Below are 24,578 nucleotides of genomic sequence, written 5' to 3'. Positions count from 1 at the left end.
CTGGTGCCTTGTGAGATGCAGTGGCCAAGGAACACAACTGAGATGGGATAACCCTGAAGTTTGTTTTGAGGCTATGCAGCCTTGATGAGCTAGGTAACAGAGGAGACTTTCAGAATGTTTTTCTGCAGATGAGAGGTCCTCAGCACATAAAAGATCATCCACGTAGAGGGATTCTGCTCTTGCCAGGTGGATAGGATGAGAGTCATGGCTTTAGCAAACTGGCTAGGTGAGTTTTGAGCTCCTTGGGGCATGACAGTCCAAGTGTACTGCTGTCCTTCGTGGGTGAAGGCGAATAAATACCAGCATCTGGGATCCAAAGGTATGCTAAAGAAAGCATTGCTGAGGTCGACAACAGTGAAGTACTCTGCAGTAGGGGGCACCCTTGACAGCAGAGTATGGGGATTGGGGGACAATAGGGGTGTGTAGTACTGTGGCTTCATTCACAGCTCTAAGATCTCAAACCATTCTGTACTTCTCAGGTTCCCCTTTGGCTGTCTTTTTCTTGACTGGGAATAGGGGCGTGTTGCAGGGGGAGGAGCATGGCGTGAGAGCCATATTGCTGACCAGTGTCTGGACTTGTTTAGAGAGCGCCTCAGATTGAGCGATCTTAATTGGGTACTGGGGTTTTCTAGGTAGCGGGGCTCCTGGCTTGAGAGTGACCATGACAGGTGGGACCTTAAGTTTTCCAATGTCTTCTGGACCAATTGATCAGAGACTGACTGGTATACGGGCAAATACATCTGATGGGATTGTGGAGGTGGGAGTTTTATGGAGATCCAATATGATCGGGATGGAGCATAGAGCAGAGACATACGCAATCTCCAGAGTGGAGGAAGTTGGCTATGCGGAGAAGCTTTGTGAAGGGATTCATTCGGGGGATGCAATCAACCTCTACACATGACACATCTATATTTGAGAGGAAAGGATCAGTTGGCAGGTCTTGGGTCCTAATTACACTTCTGGCTGCACCTGTGTCTATAAGAAAGGTTGCAGGGGGCCCTTCAATGGGTAGTGTCACTTTAGCCAGAGGGCCATCCATGTTCGTTGAGGATACTGCCATAGAAGGTGAGACACAAGCTTGCCCAAATCCTATGTTGGCATATCCTGGGTAGGTCTTTGCCCTTGGTTTGGGGAGTATCTAGAGGGCTCTTGAGTGTCAAGTGGGCCATTGGCTTGTTGGTATTGGTAATTGGCTGAGTATCGACCTTGTGAGGGTCCAGGTCTCCTTGGGGATCTGCAGTCACATTTATAGTGACCAGGCTTGTAGCAGTTGTAGCAGACTACAGGTTGGTGCCGTCCTGGTGGCGGGTGGTTGGTGGGGAGATCCTAAGTCCTCATAAGAGGGGCAGGTTTCTTGGTGAGAGCTTAGCTAGATTCTAAGCCTTTTGCCTCTAAGAGTAGGGTGTCAGGGGTCTGTATTCTGGGAGTGATAGAGCAAAGCCTTTCTTTACCGGGTCCTCTAGGCCATTGACAAAAGCAGAGGATAACGGAAGAAAATGAGTTTATGGATGGATGATGTGGGACTATAGATGTCAGTCAGTGATATGTGTCAGATGGATATATAATGGTGTGAAAAAAATATAAACAATTTAATAAATAAATGAAGAAAAAATTGTGTGTTTAGCTGAGGATATATATGTATATGTGTGTGTGTATATATATATCGTGAGTGTGAGGTGGTTGAGAATTATCTACTGATTGTGTCTGATGGTTGAATGAAAGGTTAGGTGGTCATGAATGTGAAAGAAAAAATGGTGAAAATAAAAAATAGATAAAAATAACAATGGGAAAAAAATGGTTGTGTTAGCAGAGAGATAAAAAAAAAGTGGGTAGATAGAGAAAAATGCTAGATGTCCAAGGTACAAATGTAGTTTATTCTAAATGCTCAAATACAACTATAACATACAAAAAGAGAGGATGCAGGATCCTTGCATGCCTCCCTGATTAATTTAATAAAAAAAATATATATAAAATCAAAGAGTAGTAGTGAAATTATAATTTATAGCTCAAAGTCTCTGATAGTGAGTGCTGTTTAGGCTAGGTGGCTGTGACAGCAGCACAGCCTGGGACCACATCCGTGGCTTGGGAGTATCAAGGTAGTAATTTGCTGCAATATTAACGGCTCGGTGGCCACAACTGAATGAAGCACTGGTACTATGTACCGCTTACCCTTCCTGGCAAAGGTCTCTGGTGAGTCTCCTCTCCTGTTCTGATGTTCGTCGGCTTCGTCCTGGTGTAGGTGACTAAGTCTGCCTGCCGACAGACAGGTCACCCTCGATGGAGATGTTGGTTTTCAGAGTGGTGTCCACAGGTATCTCGTAGGAGCGCGCACTCTAGTGATTGAAGCAGCTGCTTTTGATGACGGCGTAACTTGCCAGTATTAGGGTCGTCTATACGTTTTCGTTTTTTCCTCCTCAGACTTCAAAAAATCATAACTCTTTTTTTATGTTTTCATCCACAGACTAGTATGAGGGCTTGTTTTTTGCACGACCAGTTGTCCGTTGTAATGCCATCACTCACTTTACCATAAATGTATGGCGCAACCAAAAAAATACTATTTGTGTGGGGAAATTAAAAAGAAAACCGCAATTTGCTAATTTTGGAAGGTTTCGTTTTCACGCCGTACAATTTACCGTAAAAATGACGTGTTCTTTATTCTTTGGGTCAATACGATTAAAATTATACCCTTGATAACATACTTTTCTATTACTGTTGCGCTTAAAAAAATAAAAATAAAAATTCGCTAACTTTTTAACCAAATTGATACGTTTAAAATCCACCTATTTTGAAGACCTATAACTTTATAATTTTACCGTATAAGCGGCGGTGTGAGGGCTCATTTTTTGCGTTGTGATCTGTACTTTTTATTGATACCTTATTTGCTTATATAAAACTTTTAATCCATTTATTTTTTATTTTTTGGAATAAAATGTTATTTAAAAAAAGCAGCTATTTTGGACTTTTTTTTTTTTTTACGTTCACACCGTTCACCGTACGGTATCATTAACATTTTATTTTAATAGTTCAGATATTTACGCACGCGGCGATACCAAATATGTATATAAAATATTTTTTTTAACACTTTTTGGGGGTGAAATAGGGAAAATGGGATAATTGTAAATTTTTATTGGGGGAGGGTTTTTTACAATTTTTTTTTAAATTTTTTAATTTTATTTTTACACTTTAATAGTCCCCATAGGGGGCTATTTGTAGCAATCATTCGATTGCTAATACTGTTCAGTGCTATCAGTCATCTTCTGCTCTGGTCTGGTGGAAGGCAGATCAGAGCAGAAGATGCCGGGAAGGCAGCGGAGGCAGGTGAGGGGACCTCCGTCTGCCATGCTGAATGATCGGATCACCGCAGCAGCAATGCGGGCGATCCGATCATCCATTTTAGTGACCGCGATGCTGCAGATGCCGTGATCTGTATTGATCACGGCATCTGAGGGGTTAATGGCGGACATCCGTGAGATCGCGAATGTCCACCATTACCGGCGGGTCCCTGGCTGCGATCAGCAGCCGGGACCTGCTGCGCATGATCCAGGCATCGCTCCGATGCTCGCGGTTATGCTTAGGACGTAAATGTACGTCCTGGTGCGTTAAGTACCAGCTCACAGGACTTACATTTACGTCCTGCGTCGTTAAGGGGTTAAAAAGAGGAGAGGACTGTAATTTTCATTATAGGTATACCTCAACTATGAAAGACATAATGAGGAAAAAAAAATCCATAAAATCACATGGTCTGATTTTGAAAGAATTTATTTGCAAATTATGGGGGAAAATAAGTATTTGGTCACCTACAAACAAGCAAGATTTCTGGCTCTCACAGAACTTCTTCAAGAGTCTCCTCTGTCCTCACCTCGTTACCTGTATTAATGGCACCTGTTTGAACTTGTTATTAGTATAAAAGACACCTGTCCACAACCTCAAACAGTCACACTGCAAACTCCACTATGGCCAAGACCAAAGAGCTGACGAAGGACACCAGAAACAAAATTGTAGACCTGCACCAGGCTGGGAAGACTGTATCTGCAATAGGCAAGCAGCGTGGTGTGAATAAATCAATTGTGGGAGCAATTATTAGAAAATGGAAGACATACAAGGCCACTGATAATCTCCCTTGATCTGGGGCTCCACACAAGATCTCGCCCTGTTGTGTCAAAATGATCACAAGAACAGTAAGCAAAAATCCCAGAACCACATGATGAGACCTAGTGAATGACCTGCAGAGAGCTGGGACCAAAGTAACAAAGGCTACCATCAGTAACACACTACGCCGCCAGAGACTCAAATCATGTAGTTCCAGATGTGTCCCGCTGCTTAAGCCAGTACATGTCCGGGCCCGTCTGAACTTTGCTAGAGAGCATTTGGATGATCAAAAAGAGGATTAGGAGAATGTCATATGGTCAGATGAAACCAAAGTAGAACTTTTTGGTAAAAACTCAACTCATTGTGTTTGAAGGAGAAAGAAAGCTGAGTTACATCCAAAGAACACCATACCTATTGTGAAGCATGGGGGTGAAAACATCATGCTTTGGGGCTGTGTTTCTGCTAAGGGACCAGGATGATTGATCCGTGTAAAGGAAAGAATGAATGGAGCCATGTATGGTGAGATTTTGAGTGAAAACCTCCTTCCATCAGCAAGAGCATTGAAGATGAAACATTGCTGGGTCTTTCAGCATGACAAACACAGTCTCAAACACACCACCCGGGCAACGAAGGAGTGGCAGCGTAAGAAGCATTTAAAGGTCCTGGAGTGGCCTAGCCAGTCTCCAGATCTCAACCCCATAGAAAACCTTTGGAGAGATTTGAAAGTCTGTTTTGCCCTTAGCGACAGCCCCAAAACATCACTGCTCTAGAGGAGATCTGCATGGTGGAATGGGCAAAAATACCAGCAACAGTGTGTGAAAACCTTGTGAAGACTTAAAGAAATTTTTTTTCCTCTGTCATTGCCAACAAAGGGTATATAACAAAGCATTGAGATGAACTTTTGTTATTGACCAAATACTTATTTTCCACCATCATTTGTAAATAAATTCTTTAAAAATCAGACAATGGGATTTTATGGATTTTTTTTCCCCCTCATTATGTCTCTCATAGTTGAGGTACACCTATGAAAAAAATTAGACATCTCATCTTTTCAAGTGGGAGAACTTGCACAATTGGTGACTGACTAAATGATTTTTTGCCCCACTGTACATGCAAAGGCACTTACCTTTTTAAAAAAAAATCATCTAAGTCCTGCTCACTGCCAGCACTGTGCAGCCGCCCCCCCTACTGCTCACACGACAGAAGAGGTGAAGTGAAGTAAACACAGGCAGAGTGATGGGGCGGGGATCGAGCACAGCAGCTCAGGAGCTGCATGAAGTGGGTCCATGACGTATGTGATGACCAGTGGACACTGCAGCACTGGTATGTATCACAGTACGCAGGGGAACCCCTAGTTGCCAGTTTTTTGACTGTTTTTTTTCAGTAGAAATACTGAAAGTTTTCTAATGAAAGCAATTGCAAAACCTATTGGTTTTGCATGCTTTACAATATGTCAAAAGTTTTTATATCTAACAGTGCCCATTTAAGCCTGTGCTTGCATCAGCAGACAAAGGCCACATAGAGGATATTTCTCAACTGCAGAATCTGTAATAATAAATATGGAGTTGCATATTTTTTTTTGTTAAAACATCAGCTGTGCACAGTAAAGCCCTGTTAACATCTTTTGTCCTTATGTTTAAAAAAATACTCACCATGCAACAACTTGCAGGCCATTTTGATTGAATACAAAAAAGGCTGAATCTACAGAGCTGCAGTGTAAGGCAATGTTCACATGGAGGAATGGCCGCATGGAAAATTTCCGGACATTCCACTGACAGCAGAGTCCCATAGACCGTAATTAATTTCCTTGCTAGATCCGCAGAAAGAAAATACATGTCTAATTTTTTCTGTGGACGCCGAATTTGGAATTTCCGAAGCAGAAACATATGGAGGGGGGGGGGGTAGGGGGGGGAGAGATTTATCAAAACCCGTCCAGAGGAAAAGTTGCCTAGTTGCCCATAGCAACCAATCAGATTTCTTCTTTCATTATTGAACAGGTCTCTGAAAAATGAAAGAGGCGATCTGATTGGTTGCTATGGGCAACTCGGCAACTTTTCCTCTGGACGGGTTTTGATAAATCTCCCCCATGGTGACCAAATTTTGCTGGAGCACAGTGCAGCAGAATCCCATTGATATTAATGGTACTTTGCTGAAGCAGAATGTCCGTGTGGAATTCCTCTGCAGAATTCTGCATGGTAAGTCCACTGTGTGAACAAAGCCTGACCACCAGCTTGATAAACCAAACTCGCAGCTGTCTGTCTGGGTCATGAGACCTACAGAAGGCTAGGATTCCACTGAGGTTTTTGTCTGGCATTTTTTATTTTTATTTTTTTATAAGAAAAACTGCCACTGATTTTCATGTGTTTTGGCGATTTTTTTTTTCTGGCATTTTAACCTTTTTGTTTGTAGTGGCAATTGCATTTTTTTGCTCATAGAATAAACTCTGTTCCATGATGGGAGTAGTTGTCCTGGTGCTGAGGGACTGATGGCATCGAGTCTTACTCCTGAGACCTGCTGCCATCATAACTTAAGTCGGGGAAGCGGGCGGCATGCCTTTCTACTCCCCTGTCTGCCGGGGCTGCTGAAAACTATTCCCTACTAGAAAATTCATATTTTCCGCAGAAGCCCTCATTGGTCAATCAGTGGGGACCAATGAGGACAGCCAGCAGGAAAGATGAATTTACAAGAGAATTGGCCATATACTTTATACAGTGACCAGCGCTCCCTCCAGTCGCCCACCCCTACAGAGCCGCGGCTGTTATCCCCTGTTCACCGCTTGCCTCTGCATCGTTCCCTGCTACCTACAGATTGGACTATAACTCCCAGCATGTCCTTACTATCAGGACGTGCTGAGAGTTAGTTTTGTATGTATCAAGCGGGGAGCGGGGAGCGGGGCTTGAGGGGGTCGATAAAATTTTTTCTAAAAATACATGTTAAATAAAATTCAGGGTTCAAATTTATACATATCTGCAACTGTGTATGATGCGGTACCGGCGGTATGTTGCTCTATTTGATAACTGTCCGTGGCTACCGCCGATCCCGCATCATACATAGTTGCAGATATGTATAAATTTTTATACATTTTTAGAACATTTTATTGAGCCCCTCCGCCTCGCTCGCCTCTGCAGAGTTTCATGCTCTATTCCGGTCAAGACTACAACTCCCAGCATGTCCTGACAATGAGGACATGCTGGGAGTTGTAGTCCTGTCTGTAGGTAGCGGGAAGCGATGCAGAAGCGAACGGGGAATAGGGGCTCACAGCTGCAGTGACAGCCGCTGCTCTGTAGGGGCGGGGGCAGGCGACTGAAGGTAGTGCAGGTTACTGTATAAACTAGTATATGGCCACTTCTCTTGTAAATTCATATTTCCCTCTGGCTGTCCTCATTGGTCCCCACTGATAGACCAATGAGGGCTTCTGCAGAAAATATGTGTATTTTCTAGTAGGGAACTGAGATTCCTGCAGCCTTTACAGGGGATCTGCATGTCGCCCACTTCCCCGGCTATTAAGTTATGATGGCAGCAGGTGTCAGCAGTGAGACCTGGTGCCGTCAGTCCCTCAGCATCTGGACAACTACTCCCATCATAGAACAGTCATTTACTAAGAGTGTTTGGTTTATCTCCGAGTGTTTCTTCATTTACTCCGTGTATTTTTCTCCCTGATTTACTAATGTGTCGAATAGAAAAAAAATTTGTGTCCCACTAGTTGGAAATTGTGTCGCATGGTAAATTGAATGTATGCCCCCCCCCCCCGCACAACGCAATCATATACCTCCAGCATCGCATGTTATATATGCCCTCCCCGCACAGCGCGTGTTATATATGCCCTCCCCGCACAGCGCGTGTTATATATGCCCCCCCCGCACAGCGCGTGTTATATATGCCCCCCCCGCACAGCGCGTGTTATATATGCCCCCCCCGCACAGCGCGTGTTATATATGCCCCCCCCCGCACAGCGCATGTTATATATGCCCCCCCCCGCATAGCGCATGTTATATATGCCGCCCCCCCCCCCCCGCACAGCGCAATCATAAGCTCCCGGTAGCGCTATCATTGACAAGCATTTTATTAGCAGGGCATCTCTCCGGGAAGTAGCGTTATCTGGTCCCCACTTCGCTTCTATGCGCAGTCCTCCTCAGTTAAACCACCACAGCTGCCCCATTGCCTCCCCCATCCCCGGTGTTATAATTACCTGTTCCCAAGGTCCGCGATCCTTCTGGCTGCGGCGCTGTTGCTATGCGCTGTCACTGTGTGCACTGACGGGGACGTCGCGTTGGGGACGTCACTCGTCATTGCGCTTTGCAGCGCACAGCCACAGCGCTGGAGCCAGAAGGATTACAATATATTACACACACACACACACACACACACCTGCGGTGGGTATATGATAGCGTGGCGGGGGGGACAAGATATATAGAAGCTGTGGGGACATATAGAAAACCCCCAGCGATTCTGTATATCTTTCCCCCGCAGAACCCCGCAGGGATCCCTGAATGGCTCCTCAGTACGGGCCATTCAGGGATCCCGGCAGGGAATTTGAAAATGAAAGTAAAATACAACGTACACCGCCCGCTCCCCTGCTTAATAACTTTTGATCGGATCGGGTCTCAGAAGTGAGACCTGATGGGATCAACCCCTTAGCCCCTGTACTACTACCCCCAACATGGAACAGACCCTGTTCCATGATTGGGGTAGGATTTCGTAAATTTTTAGTAATTTCCCGACAGCTCAGAGCTGTCGGGTTTTGGTGAAGAAAAATTCACAGGTTTTCCTGTGAGTTTTTAATCATACTCCGAGTGTTTTTTCTTTTTTGTCGGGAACATTCCCCTTTTTGTGATAACCATGCCCATTTTGATGGGTTTAAAAAACACTGAGTGGTGATGTATTTGGTTGCACAACCCAACAAAAAGAGCCGGGTTGACATTAGTAAGGCTGCATTCACATCTCGTTTTTCACACACACTGGTGCCGGATCCGGCTGGGGGAGGGGCAAACCGGGCGCTCCCGTACCCCAGCCAGATAAGCCCGTGACTCCATTTACTTTAATGAGCCGACCGGAGTCAAACGGTGACTCCGGTCAGCTCAGTTTTGACCGGTATGCGGTTTTGGACCGGACCTAAAACCGTAGTATACTACGGTTTTAGGTCCGGTCATGAAACCGCATACGGGTCAAAACTGAGCTGACCGGAGTCACCGTTTGACTCCGGTCGGCTCATTAAAGTAAATGGAGTCACGGGCTTATCCGGCTGGGGTACGGGAGCGCCCGGTTTGCCCCTGCCCCCACCGGATCCGGTGCCCGTGTGTGAAAAACGAGATGTGAATGCAGCCTTAATGAGGGCCAGTGTGTGTTCTATGATGGGAGTAGCACACAAAGAATAACATTTGAAGTACCTAAAATAAATTTAACAAAAATTAATGAAACACATGCGTTAACCATAAAAAAAATTATTACACAAAATAAATTATTAAATTACACACACAAAAAAATCCGACACTTTCACTTTTTTTTGTTATCGTCCACTAGTAATACCCAGCCCCGCTACCGATACATTTTCCCATGCATACTGTTTTTTTTTTTTTTTTTTTTTTTTTTTTTTTTTAGGTAACCTATGAAATGTAATCAAAAAAGCTAACTCCAACTCTTTTATAGATCACTAAAGAAGGAAAAAAAAAGCTGCGCTCTGGATCCCGAGCGTGCTTTTGCTGAGGAAGGAGCGAAAGCGCGCTCGGGTTCAGAACGCAGTGCCTACCTAGTATGGATATTTGTTGACTTGCATATAGGAAAGTTGGGTGAATGACCGGACTATACAGGTCATTATTGTGGTATGCCTCCATTAGAGAGTTATACATTTTGCTGATACCCTGGGTTACCCTTCTGTACTATATATAAGTAATTTACTTGCTTGGGTCTTGATATAGATGTCAAGCAATACGCACTAGGCTCTAAATGGATTGTGTAATGTTTGTGGCACTGCACTGGCATTTTTTGTCTGAAGATTTCTAAACATCTGAAAGTATTAAATATTGTTTTTAAATGATGAAATAAAGATATACCTTTTATAATCGATGCGACTTGCTTTTTTGTTTTTGTGTATAGTCAAGTTGCTAATAATGATGGCTCATATTAGTCCTTAAAGGAGTAGTCCAGTGGTGATTCAGTGGTGAGCAACTTATCCCCTATCCTAAGGATAGGGGATAAGTTGCAGATCGCGGGGGGTCCGACCCCTGGGGCCCCCCGCGATCTCCTGTACGGAGCCCCGACAGCCCGCTGGAAGGGGGCGTGTCGACCTCCGCACGAGGCGGCGGCCGACACGCCCCCTCAATACAACTCTATGGCAGAGCCGAAGCGCTGCCTTCGGCAATCTCCGGCTCTGCCATAGAGATATATTGAGGGGAGGGGGATGTATTGGAGATGGTCATTGATATTTACTCGACACTGTATCAGTCAGAGGTCTGGTGGGGAAACTGAAATTCTAGACTCTTAAATGTAATCTCCCTAAACTGTCAGAAGATCATAGAGCTTAGATATGCAGATTATAGTCGAGGAATTAAAAGCAGCATTAAAATCATGTGCTGGCTCATCTGCGCTCGGCCCTGACAGTTTGCCATTTGATATCTATAGAGAATTTGCTAGTGTCTCTTTGCCTTGTTTGTGTGATACAGTCAATGATTCCTATAGAACAGGCATCCTTTCTTTAATCAATGATTTTAAGCTACGACTACTTATCTACTTAAAAAAAATTTAAAGCAAAAATCTGTTAAAAATGTTATCTTACCATCCTTTTCACTGCTCAATACGGATGCCAAAATCCTGTCCAAAGTTTTGGCAAGAAGGTAGGCTGGTATGATTGGAGGTATAATAGGAGAGGCGCAGTCTGGGTTTGTCCCGGGCAGACTGATTCACACAAACGTGATGAGGTTTGTCAATATACAGTTGGGCTCCCACTCCCGTCGCTCCACCCTGATAAATGTGCGCTGCCCACTAGATAATATAACTGTACTCCAGTGAAACTGGATAAGATTTATTAAAATAAAAATGTACAACGTGTTTCAAAGCCAGACTGGCTTCTTCCTCAAGGTGATTGAGGAAGAAGCCGGTCCGGTTTCGAAACACGTTGTACATTTTTATTTTAATAAATCTTATCCAGTTTCACTGGAGTACAGTTATATTATCTAGTTGGCAGCGCACATTTATCCTCCTTGAGGTGAATTTTGGCATTTGATTGTCTGTTATCACGCCCTTGATGCATGTTGGAAGAAGGAGCTGCAGTCTTAGTTTTCATGCACTTGTACGTGTTGTGACGGGTTTAGCACAACCTCCAGGTGAATCTGTTCTTGCCTCACTTGGTATTTACCTCTAGCCATCTGAAGGAGCCACACAAGAAAAACACCTCTTATTCTTTCTATTGCCTATGAATTAAAAAAATCTAATCTAGATATTACATGTTTATTGCATGTACTACAATTTTGGTATAGCATTATTTGTATTAAAAATTTCTCAATTTATTGTAGTGTTTTTGATGGATATTAAAAATGGCAACCTGTGTTCCCCGTGCTAGTTTATTTGACTTTTTGCTTAATTTTTTTTTTTTTTTTTTTTTAAGGAATGGATTTTCTGAATCTTCCACTGATGATTCTGAAGATGAATGGACTACTTCAAAAAAGACAACTGCAAGAAATGTACCTCAAAAAACCAAAGATGATAAAATGCATAAGCTTAAAGAAATCTTCCCTCAGAGGACCAATGAAGAGCTGTTACAAGTAATGTGAATCTAAAATGTATCTTAGACCCCTTTCACACTATAAAAATACTTCTGTTATGAACGCCCGTTATAAAAAGCCTGGAAATCTGCAGTTATACGGCCGGTACAAAATCACTAATAGAGAAGAGCGAACTTACAGTAAATTTGATTAGTCACCAACTTCTCAGCTCGGCGGTTGCTGACTTTTCCTGCATAAATTAGTTCAGCTTTCCGGTGCTCCGGTGCGCTAGAAAGGATGGATACATTCCTAGGAAAGAGTCTCCTAGGACTGTATCCACATTTTCCAGCCCACGGGAGCACCTGAAAGCTGAACTTATTTATGCAGGAAAAGTCAGCAACCGCCGAGCCGAGAAGTTCGTGACGAATCGAATTTACTGTAAGTTTGCTCATCTCTAATCACTAACGGCCGTTAGAAAATCACATTATTGTCTATGGGATTTTTCTATTATCCGCTTTAACCCGTTATTGCCGGTTATTAATAACGGCCATTATTTTGTGACGGGCGATAGTAACGGGAGAATTAGTGCATGCACTATTTCTCCCGTCCATTCACCCATCACAAAATATCGGCCGTTATTAATAACGGGCGATAACTGGTTAAAACGGCTATTAGAAAAATCCCATAGACTATAATGTGATTTTGTACCGGCCGTATAACTGCCAATTTCCTAACGGGCATTCATAACGGAAGTGTTTTTATAGTGCGAAAGAAGCCTTAAATTAGCTTAAAGGGGTGTTCCCATTTCTGTAAGAGTGATCCTTGGCCTCCTCGGGCCCACTAGCATCTATCAAAGATGGTTGGGAAGCCGAAAACAATGAATGCATTAAAACCACTCCCATTAAGGTAAGTGGAAGTTGTGTCAATTTACACAAAACAGCTGTTGGCTATTTTCAGACTCTAACCACCTCCCACAGCCGTGAAAGAGCTGGATGGGACCAGGAAGCTCCTTACAGAGATGGAAATAAACCTTTTTAAGTACAAAGTATCTGTTTTTCTTCAAGAAACTGTATTGCAGCTGCCATACACAGCTCATGGACACGTGGTACTAAAATACACAAAAATTGTGTAATGGTGCACAAAATCTGTGCCTATTCCAGACCTCTGTCAGCAATAACTCTGTCAGTGCTCTTAATGGCAAAACCATAAGGATGTGAGAGATGTCCTTGACAGGACTGCACTCTGTTGCTTGTGTCCCGCATGCCAGTTTTGGGAAAATTGCCACTGCAGTTTTTGAGCCAAGACAGACATGGATCCAGAAAGAAGGAAACTTAAAAGGCCCTCCTTTGTTTTCCAACCCTTTTAAAGCCATTATTGGCTTCTGACCTAACAGGTTTTTGTTGCTGTTCATGCCTGCATTTTGGGATGCTGTATAGAGCTGAACAGTAACTTTGAACAGTGCAAATGCCATCACTGTGATGTGGTCACACTTGCACATCCTCCTCCCACTCGGACAAACTTTACGTTGAGCAGAGCAGCATTTCTGTGGCTGGTAGCAGAAGGCTTTGTAGACTACAATTAGGATGTCATCATTGACCAGTCCCTACTTCCTGCAGTCTTTCTTGATGTCTCTGTTGCTGCAGACACTGAGCTTATTAACAGGCAGTAGGTAGCAAATTAAGTGGAAGGGAGACTCCTATTATCTGACGCATTTTTCAAATTAAGTGGAAGTAAATGGTGCTTTGGATACTGCTCACAAATATTGAATGAGCGTCAGTTGTATAAAAAGTTACTGACCATTTAATTGATTTCACTGGCGATTGCTGTACACCTATAAGGCAAGAGCTAATGTATTTTCATCCTGATAATATGGAGGGTCTGAGCCTTTGGACGCCCACTGATCAAACATATCATTTCCTGTAGATTACCTGTGCTTCAACTAATTGTGTGTGGAAGTTTATAGGAAATCTGTCACCTAAGGGTAGAATGATCAAGTGACAGATAAGCTTCATTACATAGTTGCGCCTGGTTCACAGTATCCGGAACACGCTGGGAATGGAGAAAAAAGTAATGTTTCCCTGAGCAACTGATTTGGTACCAGTTATAGGTTTGCAATTGATTTGACAATGAAAACTTCGGGGGAGAATTATTAAAGGGGTACTCTGCCGAAAAACATCTTTCCTCTACCCAAAGGATATGGCATTAAATGTTTTATTGCGGAGGTCCCACTGGGGACCCCCGCGATCTCCAGCGTGGCACCCCAGTCATCCTTGCACTGAGCGAACTCCACTCCGTGCTGGATGACTGGCGCCTACAGTCACCATGCCCCTCTATTCGTAGTAGCCGTCACGCCCCCTCCCATAGACATGAATCAAGGGGGCGTGGTGTGACGTCACGAACGTGGAAGCTCCAAGCTTCCATGTCCCGAACACAGCCACTGCAGACTCTGAGATCGCGGGGGTCCCCAGTGGGACTCCCTCAATCAGACATCTTATCCCCTATCCTTTGGATAGAGGATAAGATGTTTTTCAGCGGAGTACCCCTTTTAAGGCTTACAGGCTTACAATTTATGAAGAAATAACATGTCTTAACAAATTGGGCTCATCTTGAATGATCCTAAGGACAGAAAAATAATCTTACACTATAACTAGCTATTTCCTATATTTAGAACTATAAACATGTCAGAGCGTTATATTTTTGTTTTTTGTGCTGTGCCCCTTCTAGTAGCCCACGTACTTTCTTCTTACTCATTTTCAAAAGTGGCAAAAGGAAGTGACACATTTTAAGGCATATGTGATGAGTGACATAATAGGTACAAGACTATAAAATACTTGGTTTCCACTGCACTAGTTATTGTAGATGAAACCCATTGTTAGTTTGCAGGAGTTTTTAACTCTTATTTCCAGCATGCATCTATTTAGGACATGTTTAAATAGGTTTTATAGTGTAGTTGTTAAACTCTATTATATAGCACTGAAAAGATCAGTTCAGGGCGTGTTGGCACTGGTAATGCATGCATAATTCATAACTTAGGAACCATATTTTTATTTTGCATGCAATGACATCCCAGTATGTCTAGTTAAGAGCCCGATAAGGCTACTGGTGAATCACAAAGGGGTGCACAAGAGATCAGGCCCAGTATTAGGCGTAACACTGTCAGTCTTATGCCTCAAAGAAATTTCTATTTTGACTGTAGGGAAAATCTTTACACAGACATAGCTGTAGCTCTGACAAACCAGTCAGCAAGAGACTTATGCATTACACAGGTGGAAAAGAGAGGGGGCACCACCGCCCATTTGACGGTGGCCTCAGTGGTACCGGCCACGGTCTAAGGTGTTCAGGGGGACTCGCCCATCTGGCATGTTGGATTTTACCTGTCCATCCCTTTTTGTTTTTGAGAAGATACGCAGGTGCCAGAGTAGACTGGCAGAGATTTACTGCCTCTTTATATTGAGAACACATGATTTTTTTGGCCAAACCTGTGTGTATGAGGAGATTGGGGGAGAGAGCTGTCTAATGAATGAACATGTTTACTTCTATTAGAGTACTCAGGAGAAAAAAAATAATGAATTGGTGTCAGAAAGTTATACAAACTTGTAGATTACTGCTATTTAAAAAAAAAAAAAAAAAAACTCAAGCCTTCCAGTACTTATCAGCTGCTGTATGCCCCAGAGAAATTCAAGTAGTTTTTTCCAGTCAGACTCCACGCGTTCGGCTGCCACCTCTGTTTGTTTGTGTCAGGAACTGTTCGGAGCAGGCGTAAATAGATACTTTGGAGAGAGTTCAAAAAAGGGCTACTAAACTGCAGCTGCACCGCTTTTCCTCTACGCATGTTTTGATAAATCTCACTAAATGTTTCTAAAGGAAGTTTCTGACACAGACAGAGGTGACAGCAAAGAGCACAGTTTCTGACTTGAAGGGTTACTTTACTTTTTTTGTAGTATACAGCAGCTAAGTACTGAAAGGCTTAGAGTCTATTCACATGGCAGAATTTCCGCATATGTAATTCTGCACAGATTCCACCTCAAATTAAAGCCTAATAGACTTTTATGGGATTCCGCAATTCCGCACTCCCATTCACACTTTTGAATTTACGCATGCGGATTCTTCACCAAATCCGCACAAGCCAGAAACCACCCAAATGAATGTGGATGTGGAATTTGTGCGGCTGTGCGGAAATTCTGTGTGAATAGACCCTTAAGTTTTTTTAAATAGTAAAAGTAATTTTAACATTTGTAAACCTTTTTCTGGCACCAATTGATTTGAGAACTACGAAGGAGATTTATCAAGCTCCGTAGTAGATTATTTTTTTTTAATTTTTTTTTTTATTTTTTGCGTAAAAAAAGTCGCACGTACTTGCAGACGTGCGACTTTTCAATACATGCTGCAATGTTAACTAATTATTAATTTTAAAGGTTGAAAATACACTGTAAAAATAGAATATGGCACTAAATAATTGTGTAAGAATTTTTAGACTACTTAAATAACCCATATGTGGCATAAAAAAAATAAAAAATAAAAAAAACACCCATAGTAATACAGCTTCATGCACATTTTGGGGTGGGTAACGTACTGAGCGTGTTTTTTTTTTTTTTTTTTTTTTTGTGTGGCTTCACTATTGTTTGTGCCTGTTGGTGCTGCACTGTCTTCCCTCCGGTTGTCCTGAAGCCGCTGCAGATCATTGATTTAAAGCGGGCGCTTTAAATCAATGAACTGTAGCGGCTTTTGCGGTGCCCCCTGAGGGTGCAGAACAGGGGGCAGTATATGTGAGGGGCACAGGACATGGGGAATTATATATGAGGGGCACATGTCAGGGGGCATTATATGTGGGGACACATGATGGGGGCATTGCATGTGAGGAACACAGGACATGGGAAATTATATGTGGGGGTCACAGGACATGGGGTATTATGTATGAGGGGCACATGACGGGGGGATTATATGTGGGGGCACATGACAGCCCACCCCTGTCATGTGCCCATATAATGCCCCCCTGACTTATAATACCCCATGTCCTGCCCCCTCAGGGGGCATATGTGAGGGTACAGGACAGAGGGTATTATAAGACAGGGGGGCATTATATGGGCACATGAAGGGGGGGCTGTCATGTGCCCCCACATATAATCCCCCCTGTCCTGTGTTCCTCACATATAATACCCCCCTGATATGTGCCCCTCACTTATAATTGCCCCCCCCCCCCCTCACTTATAATTTGCCCGTCCATCCATACAGCGCCGGAGCAGTGCTCACCTTTCTCACACGCTGCTACGTTCTTGTACTGTGAGTGAGAGCTGCAGGGTTGTGATCTCCGGGCGCCGGCGCGATGATGTGATGTCATCACGCCGCCTGCCGTGGATGGCGTCCCTGTGGCTCTCACTCCCACTGCAAGAATGAAGCAGCGTGAGAAAGGTAAGGCAGTGGAGGAGCCGGACAGCTGACAGCTCCTGCTCCACCATGCTGTCAGGCAATTGCTCCGCACGGCAAAACAAGGCGTGCGCACGAATCGCGGGACTTCAGTCCCGGCCTGGAGTTCAGGGCCAGGACTAAAGTCCCGCGATTCGTGCGCATGCCTTGTTTTGCGGATTATCGGCAGGTTAGAAGCCGATAGCGGTAACGGAAAAAAACGTGAATATCGGCCGATAATATCGGCCGTGCCGATAATCGGTCGATCCTTAATTTCTGAGGAGGGTGGATGGGTTGTTGCGGGATAGTTGGAGTGCAACTACTTAGTGCCAGTCAGTAGGGCTGGGCGGTTTACCGGTTCATACCGAATACCGAAATTTTTGGGCTGCACGATATGAACTTTTCCCATACCGCAATACCGGTTGGCCCCTCTGCCTTACGCTGGGGACTGGAACGTCGGACAGCAGTCAGCCTATCACCGGCTGGAGCGATGTCCTGCCCCGGTCATGTAAGGAGCTCTGGCCGGCTTCTTACATGACCGTGCGTTTAACCTATCACTGGCCAGGGCGGGACATCGCTCTGGCCTGTGATAGGCTGACGGCTGTCCGACGTTCCAGTCCCAAGGAACAGCGTGAGGTCGACGTAGGTAAGTTAAAGATTATTATCTTTATCTTTTGCAGCCCGGGCATAGGGATACAGCGCACAGCAGTGGTCTCAAACCTACGGACCTCCAGCTGTTGCAAAACAACTCCCAGCATACCCGGACAGCCGTTGGAAGTCCGCAGGTTGGAGACCACTGGCGTACAGTATAGAGTTCCCGGCCGGCGTGCAGTGCTTGCGGGTGACATGTGAGTAGTACCCCACTGGGCTGTAAACTAATTTGGGGGGAGCAGAACAGCGCTGGTGGGTAACATGATTTGAGGGGGGGGTGAAAGAAATACCGTGTTATACCGTGGAACCGCCATGAGTTACAAAAATGCCGTGATACACATCTCTACCAGCTCTACCAGTCAGGGTGTCACCCGATGCGGTATGCCCCCCCTCACTCTCTAGCAACGCTACTGTTAGTATTGGGCGATATACCGGTTCATACAGTTTTTTTCTGTACGGTATGAATTTTTCCCTATACCGCAATACCCGTCGTGCCCCTCCCCCCTTGAATGAATGAATTATCAGCCGCAGTGTGCTTGGGAATTAATCATATATGACCTGTGGGCACTGTTCTGCTTTTTCTCCCCCCCCCCCCCCCCCCCCCCCACCGAATGAACTATCAGCTGCAGCGCTGGGGGGGGGTTTACCCGCAGGCGCTGATCTCCTTTTCCTCCTGTGAGTCGCGGCGCTGGACGGAGAATGGAAGTGGTCACCTCCCCCTGCAAGCGCTGAAAGCCAGTGGGCCGTAGCCACTACAGAGTTCTGCAGGGCCACTGGCTTTCGCCGCTTGCAGTGGGAGGTGACCACTTCCATTCTCCGTCCTGCGCCCGCGGCTCACAACTCATTCATTTCTAGCACTGCGGCTCACAGGAGGAAAAGGAGATCAGCGCCTACGAATAACGTGATTAGTCCCCTGATGTGGAGACAGCGCTGCGGCTGATAATTCATTCGGTGGGGGGGAGGAAAAGCAGGACAGCGCCCACGGGTCATATATGATTTCTTTCCAGACGCACTGTGGCTGATTCATTCCGGGGTGGGGGAGGGAGTATGGTTGTAAGGGGGATATGAGTGGAAAAAAATTCCGTCAAATACCGTGGAACCACCATAAGTTTGAAAAATACTGGGATACACGTTTTTGGTCATACCTCCCAGCACTAGTTACTGGTAATAAAGGGTAGCTAAAGAACTTTAACATAAGCGAAAACTTTTCTGCTTTAAAAAATGCTTTTGTAAGTGGGTTTCTCAGGTTTTGCTTACATGTGATTTATTTATCAAGGTCGTGCGACTATTTGATAAATAGATTGCAAGCAAACAAAAGTAAGTTAAAAAAAAAAATTGTCAAATAAAAGCCATACATTTTGAAAAGAATAATAAATCTCCTTCTATATTTTTTACCCATTTAAATGTGTTTGGCCTCCTTAAAGGAGTACTATGGTGCACAATTCTTTTAGCCCAAAATGTTCCCCGAGGCTGTACCTTTCTATCAATGTCCTCCTTTCAGAAGTCTGTCTGGCCGTTTTCCCGTGGCAGCACCGCGAATTTCCCGGTTCTTCCGGGTTATGGTGGTGTGGAGGATGACGTAAAAATCGTCATCCCCCATGCTGCCTTGCTCCAGTTTCCAGTCCCTCCGTGCTTCAGTCCTTCTCACCCCCTCCTCTACCTCATCCTTTCCCCTCCCTAGTAATTATATTAAACCCGCCCCTTTGAAACGTTACACATTGAAATCATGTGTAACTTGTTTGAAGAATATCCCTGTTAGTTACGGCAGCGTAACTAACCGGGATATAATTGGCCAGGAGTGGTCACATGTTCGGTCCCGGGGAAATGCTGAGTGCGTCGGCGCGCTCAGCTTCATGTGATAGGCGGGAGGCATTCAGAGTTGTTTGCGCAGTCCAGCCAATGACGGCTGCGCAAACGAGGAATATATGAATATGTAAAATATGGGAGCGGGGAAGGACCTTTACAGTGATGACGTTTCGTTACGAAGATGGCCGCGGCAGGCCGAATACTGGGGAATGAAATTCATAATTGTGAGATACTGGCTGCACTTCCGGTTTTCCGAAAAGTCGTATATGCGTGCAGTTAGCGCAACGGAGGTAATTTAGGATATTATATAACTTTGGGCGAGCTTTACAATGTGCAATAAATATTTTGCTCCAGAGTACTCCTTTAAGGAATTGGGCACTGTAATAATGAGATATTTGGACTCTGTTACTTTGAGCGCCAATATCATTTCCTGACCTTTTGCCATAATAGAACATGGTTATTTCAGACAAGGTTTTTCACTATTTTTCACAGCTAAATGACAATGACAAAAGTGCGAATATGTGATTACAACAAATTGAGGAAATCATTTTTGTTAAAAACATTACACACAGTAGTCAGACTTAACAAATGTATTTTTCTTCCCTTTTAGCTTATTGAATCCACTGAAACATTGGAGGATGCAGTTGCCGCGGGTGTAGCTCAGTTTGATGAGAAAGGTAGGTTTTAAAACATCAAAGTTAACTTTTATAAAATAATTTTTAAAGGGGCTTTTTCATCTCATAAAGTATTGACTTATCATTAGGCTATGACATCAATTTGACCCCCACAAATCATGGGGTAGGAGGATGCAAGAATATTGTGGTGCTATTTCCTCTACTGAATGTGTTACTGCACAGCAGCACGTCTGACCATCTTGGCAAGGCTGCTATGAAGGGGACACAGCACTATACCAGCACTCCACCCCCTTCATTCTCAAATACATAGAAATATTCCATTTGATGGATTATCTTTTAAAAGTGTTGTTGTGCCTAGTTTTGCTGCTCTGTTCTTTACACCCAAAACTAAGCAATGGTACCAGGTACTTTAGCCGGCCTGTGTAGCCGAGCTGTGAAGCCTGTAAATAATATAAAGGGGCCTCATTGTGCTGAACAATAAGGGGTCCCAGGTGTCTGAAACCCCACCCCCACCACACACAAACACACAGAGATCAAACTTTGACAGCCTATTTAGCATTGTCTTATTCCTGTAAACCCCCATTCAAATGTATATATAAAGGTGAATGTAGCTTTTTTTTTTCAGTGCATTATATTTCGCACATGAAAGCAGATTTACAAAAAACTTACAAAATGAGTTTCATTTCCGATGAATAAAAAAAAAATATTCTGCTATTATAATAGCATTTTCCTGATGAACCAGACAGATAAAGATGTCATGTGACAGCAGAGGTGGCTTTAGACTTTGTGTAGCTTTCAAGGGGTACTCCGGTGGAAAACTTATTTTTTTTTCCTATTTTATTTTTTTCTTCATAACCGCGAACATCGGAGCGATGCTCGGGTCATGTGCAGCAGGTCCCGGCTGCTGATAGCAGCCAGGGTCCTGCTGGTAATGGCGGACATCCGCGATCGCGCGGAATGTCCGCCATTAACACCCAGAAGCCATGATCAATACAGATCACGGCATCTGCAGCATTGCGGACACTAAAATGGATCATCGGATTGCCCGCAGCACTTCCGTGGCGATCCGATCATCCAGCATGGCAGCCGGAGGTCCCCTCACCTGCCTCCGCTGCCTTCCACGTGTCTTCTGCTCTGGTCTGTGATCGAGCAGACCAGAGCAGAAGATGACCGATAATACTGATCAGTGCTATGTCCTATGCATAGCACTGAACAGTATTAACAATCAAATGATTGCTATAAATATTCCCCTATGGGGACTATTAAAGTGTAAAAATTTAAGTAAGAGAAGTAAAAAAAAAAATTGAAAAACCCTCTCCCCCAATAAAAACGTAAATTGTCCCATTTTCCCTATTTCACCCCCAAAAAGTGTAAAAAACTAAAAAAATAGTTTTTTTTATATACATATGTTTTTTATATAAATTTATGTTCAATATTGAAAATACAATTATAACAGTTCCCTGCTGGACGTGCACCCATATCGGCATTCCCTCTTATTGGTATTTTAAAATCGCAGGGTCCTAGGGGACTGGTGTCCATCCTATATACGCACCTCATTCAGGCCAAGAACTCCCGTTCCAGGTTGCCGGCTGTCCGACACTGGGAATCTCATATTCCCAATTTGACCAAAGATGATTGGGAGGAGATGCTTTCCTCACATATGGTGGTGTCTCCTTCTGCTAATAATAAACTGATTCAATTAAATATTATACATTATAGTTACATCACCCCCGTTCGTTTGCATAGAATGGGTCGTTCTGACTCAGACGCATGCCATAGATGTGGTGCGGCTAAAGCTGATTTCTGGCATCTTATCTGGGCTTGCCCTGATATAAGATCCTTCTGGCAGGATGTCCTTGGTCTTCTTGCCACAATTATCCAACCTCCCCCGGGGTGTGACCCTCTGATTTGTTTATTTGGAGTTCTGGATGAGGAAGTGTGGCCACATTACGTGCGCACTTTACTGCGAGAATCCTTATTTTTTGCTAGGAAGTCGATTGCCCTTAAATGGATGGACCCCGGCCCGCCTTCCCTGTCTCAGTGGAAAGCTTTGGTTAATGCTATGATACCCTTCTCCCATGTTGTTTACAAGAATAGAAATTGCCCTGGTAAATTTCTTTCTGTGTGGGGTCCCTGGTGCTCCTCACCATTGACTCAATTTTCTTACTCTGCATCCCCCTGAAGGGACTTAAGGTCATGACTGTCCTTTCCTTTCTAGATGTGGTTGTATGTACCCCTTTGATTTATGTATGTTAAGCTGTTGTGCTGGATATGTGTACTCCCTCCCATTTGTGGACGCATGGGTCTGCTTTAACAATAGAAACATTATGCTTGGCACTCATGACTAGATGTGGCGATATCTGCTGAACTCTACACTACGGCCTTTATTCAATATTATTTGGCCAATTTTATATTGCATACCATCCCCCTTTTCTTTTCTTTTTTTTCGTTCACCTTGTTCACCCTCTCTTTTTGTTAAGGTTTCTCAACTGGCTGTTCTTGGTTTTCCTCAGATTATGTCCTCACTGCACTGATTACTGCCGGATCTTTATATGATATTATGTCGTTTACATTCTGCTTACTTGTACATGTTCTCAGTGCCTTTTTTACTTGTGTACTCTGCTTTATACCATTTTGCTTTGTGAGGCGATTTGGCTGATGTTTGTTTAATCTTCAATAAAACGTATTTAAAAAAAAAAAAATACAATTATATGGTGAAGTTCATGCGGCCGAAAATGTGTGGATTGCCTGACAGGTGGACACTCTGTACATTTACATGTGCAGCCTGCGTGGAAATGCGCTGTCTTCGTAGACTGCAATGCTTTTTGGAGCAGAATCCACAAACAATAAACATGTCTGTTATTTCTGCAGACGCTGAACTCAATGGGAGTTTCCAAGCTGAATAGTTCTGTGGATTTCTGCTTGGAAATTTCCCCGTGTTAACATGGCATCCTTTCATTTATTCATCAGAAATGAAACTGCAATTTTTTTGGCTTCGAAGTGACCGGGAAAATGTTATTGATTAGTTTCCATTGTTATTCCGTTAAACTACATCTACATCTATCCTGTCTTTTTTTTTTTTTTAACTCTTTTCCATCATTTATTTACAAATTTACTATACAGCAGCAGATGTATCTGACCTCAGCTTATCAGTAAAAGAAGTTGATTGATCTGAAATGATTTGTTGGATGGGGGAAGTCTTATTTTAAGATAGGAAACTCTCCATTTCTATTTGGGCCATTTAATACATATCTACTGTGTGTGTGTGTGTGTGTGTGTGTGTGTGTGTGTGTGTGTGTGTAGATGTAGATGTATGTATGTATGTATAAATATAATATGTATTTATCACCCTTGCAGCATTTCCATCACCGACATTATTGTTTGGTGTACACAGCATTGTGTATTGCCATGTAGTTCCATAAGCAGCATCCAACAGGTTATTTTCCTCTTAGGCTCCTTTCACACTATGAGCATTCATCTCTTATTAAACATCCATTTTGTGTAAAAACTGATGTATAATAACAGATGAAATAACAGGTGCTAATGGCTGAATAAATATTCATCCATTAAGACCCGTTATCCCTCATATGGCCATTTTAACACCTCTGCCTACAGACTTCCACAGCCGGGACTACTACTACTCCCATCATGGAACAGACTTGTTTCCATGATGGGAGTAGTAATTCCCTGGCTGTGGGAGTCTGCAGACAGCTAGAAAGCCTACATTAGTTTTTGTACTACTTAGGGCTTGGCAGTTTATCTGTTTATAACGAATACCGAAATTTTTGTGCTGCACAATATGAATTTTTCCCCATACCGCAATACCGGTTTGGCCCCTCCCCCTCGGGAATGATGAGTTATCAACCCAGAACTGCGCTGTCCCCATCGGGGTAAATACTCACATCACCTGCAAGCACTGCCCTCCTTGTCCTCCGGTTTGTTGCGGGCCGCCGGCGCTGACTCTATACTGTACACTGGATCCCTATGCCCAGGCTGCAAAAGATAAACAAAATAAACTTTAACTCACCTTCCCCGTTGGTCCGGACCAGCTTCCTCGGGACGGGAACGTCGGCCAACCATCAGCCTAACACTGGCCGCACTGACTGCTCTCCGACGTTCCCGTCCCCAGGAAGAGTGTGAGGCCGACGTAGGAACGTGCGTTAAAGTTTTTGTTTATCTTTTGCAGCCCGGGCATAGGGATACAGCTTACAGTATAAAGTGTCAGCGCCGGCGGCCTGCAACAAACAGGAGGACGAGGAGGGCATTGCTTGCGGGTGAAATGTGAGTATTTACCCCG

The 24,578-nt window shown here is 43.9% G+C and overlaps 1 protein-coding gene across 8 annotated transcripts in view; it reads left to right on the top strand.

Moving 5' to 3' along the window:
* SMARCAD1 (SWI/SNF-related, matrix-associated actin-dependent regulator of chromatin, subfamily a, containing DEAD/H box 1) overlaps positions 1-24,578 on the top strand; it is a 154,129-nt gene that overhangs the window by 41,820 nt on the left and 87,731 nt on the right. For all 8 annotated transcript variants that reach the window (XM_056567520.1, XM_056567511.1, XM_056567485.1 and 5 more), the window contains 2 exons: positions 11,690-11,846; positions 20,257-20,323. In XM_056567520.1, the coding sequence (XP_056423495.1) occupies positions 11,690-11,846; positions 20,257-20,323 (224 nt within the window). The remainder of the gene's footprint in view (positions 1-11,689; positions 11,847-20,256; positions 20,324-24,578) is intronic.

Source organism: Hyla sarda, chromosome 1, assembly GCF_029499605.1.
Source record: "Hyla sarda isolate aHylSar1 chromosome 1, aHylSar1.hap1, whole genome shotgun sequence".
NCBI lineage: Eukaryota > Metazoa > Chordata > Amphibia > Anura > Hylidae > Hyla > Hyla sarda.
The sequence above is the reverse complement of the archived record's forward strand: the minus strand, read 5'-3'. Positions and strand labels throughout refer to the sequence as shown.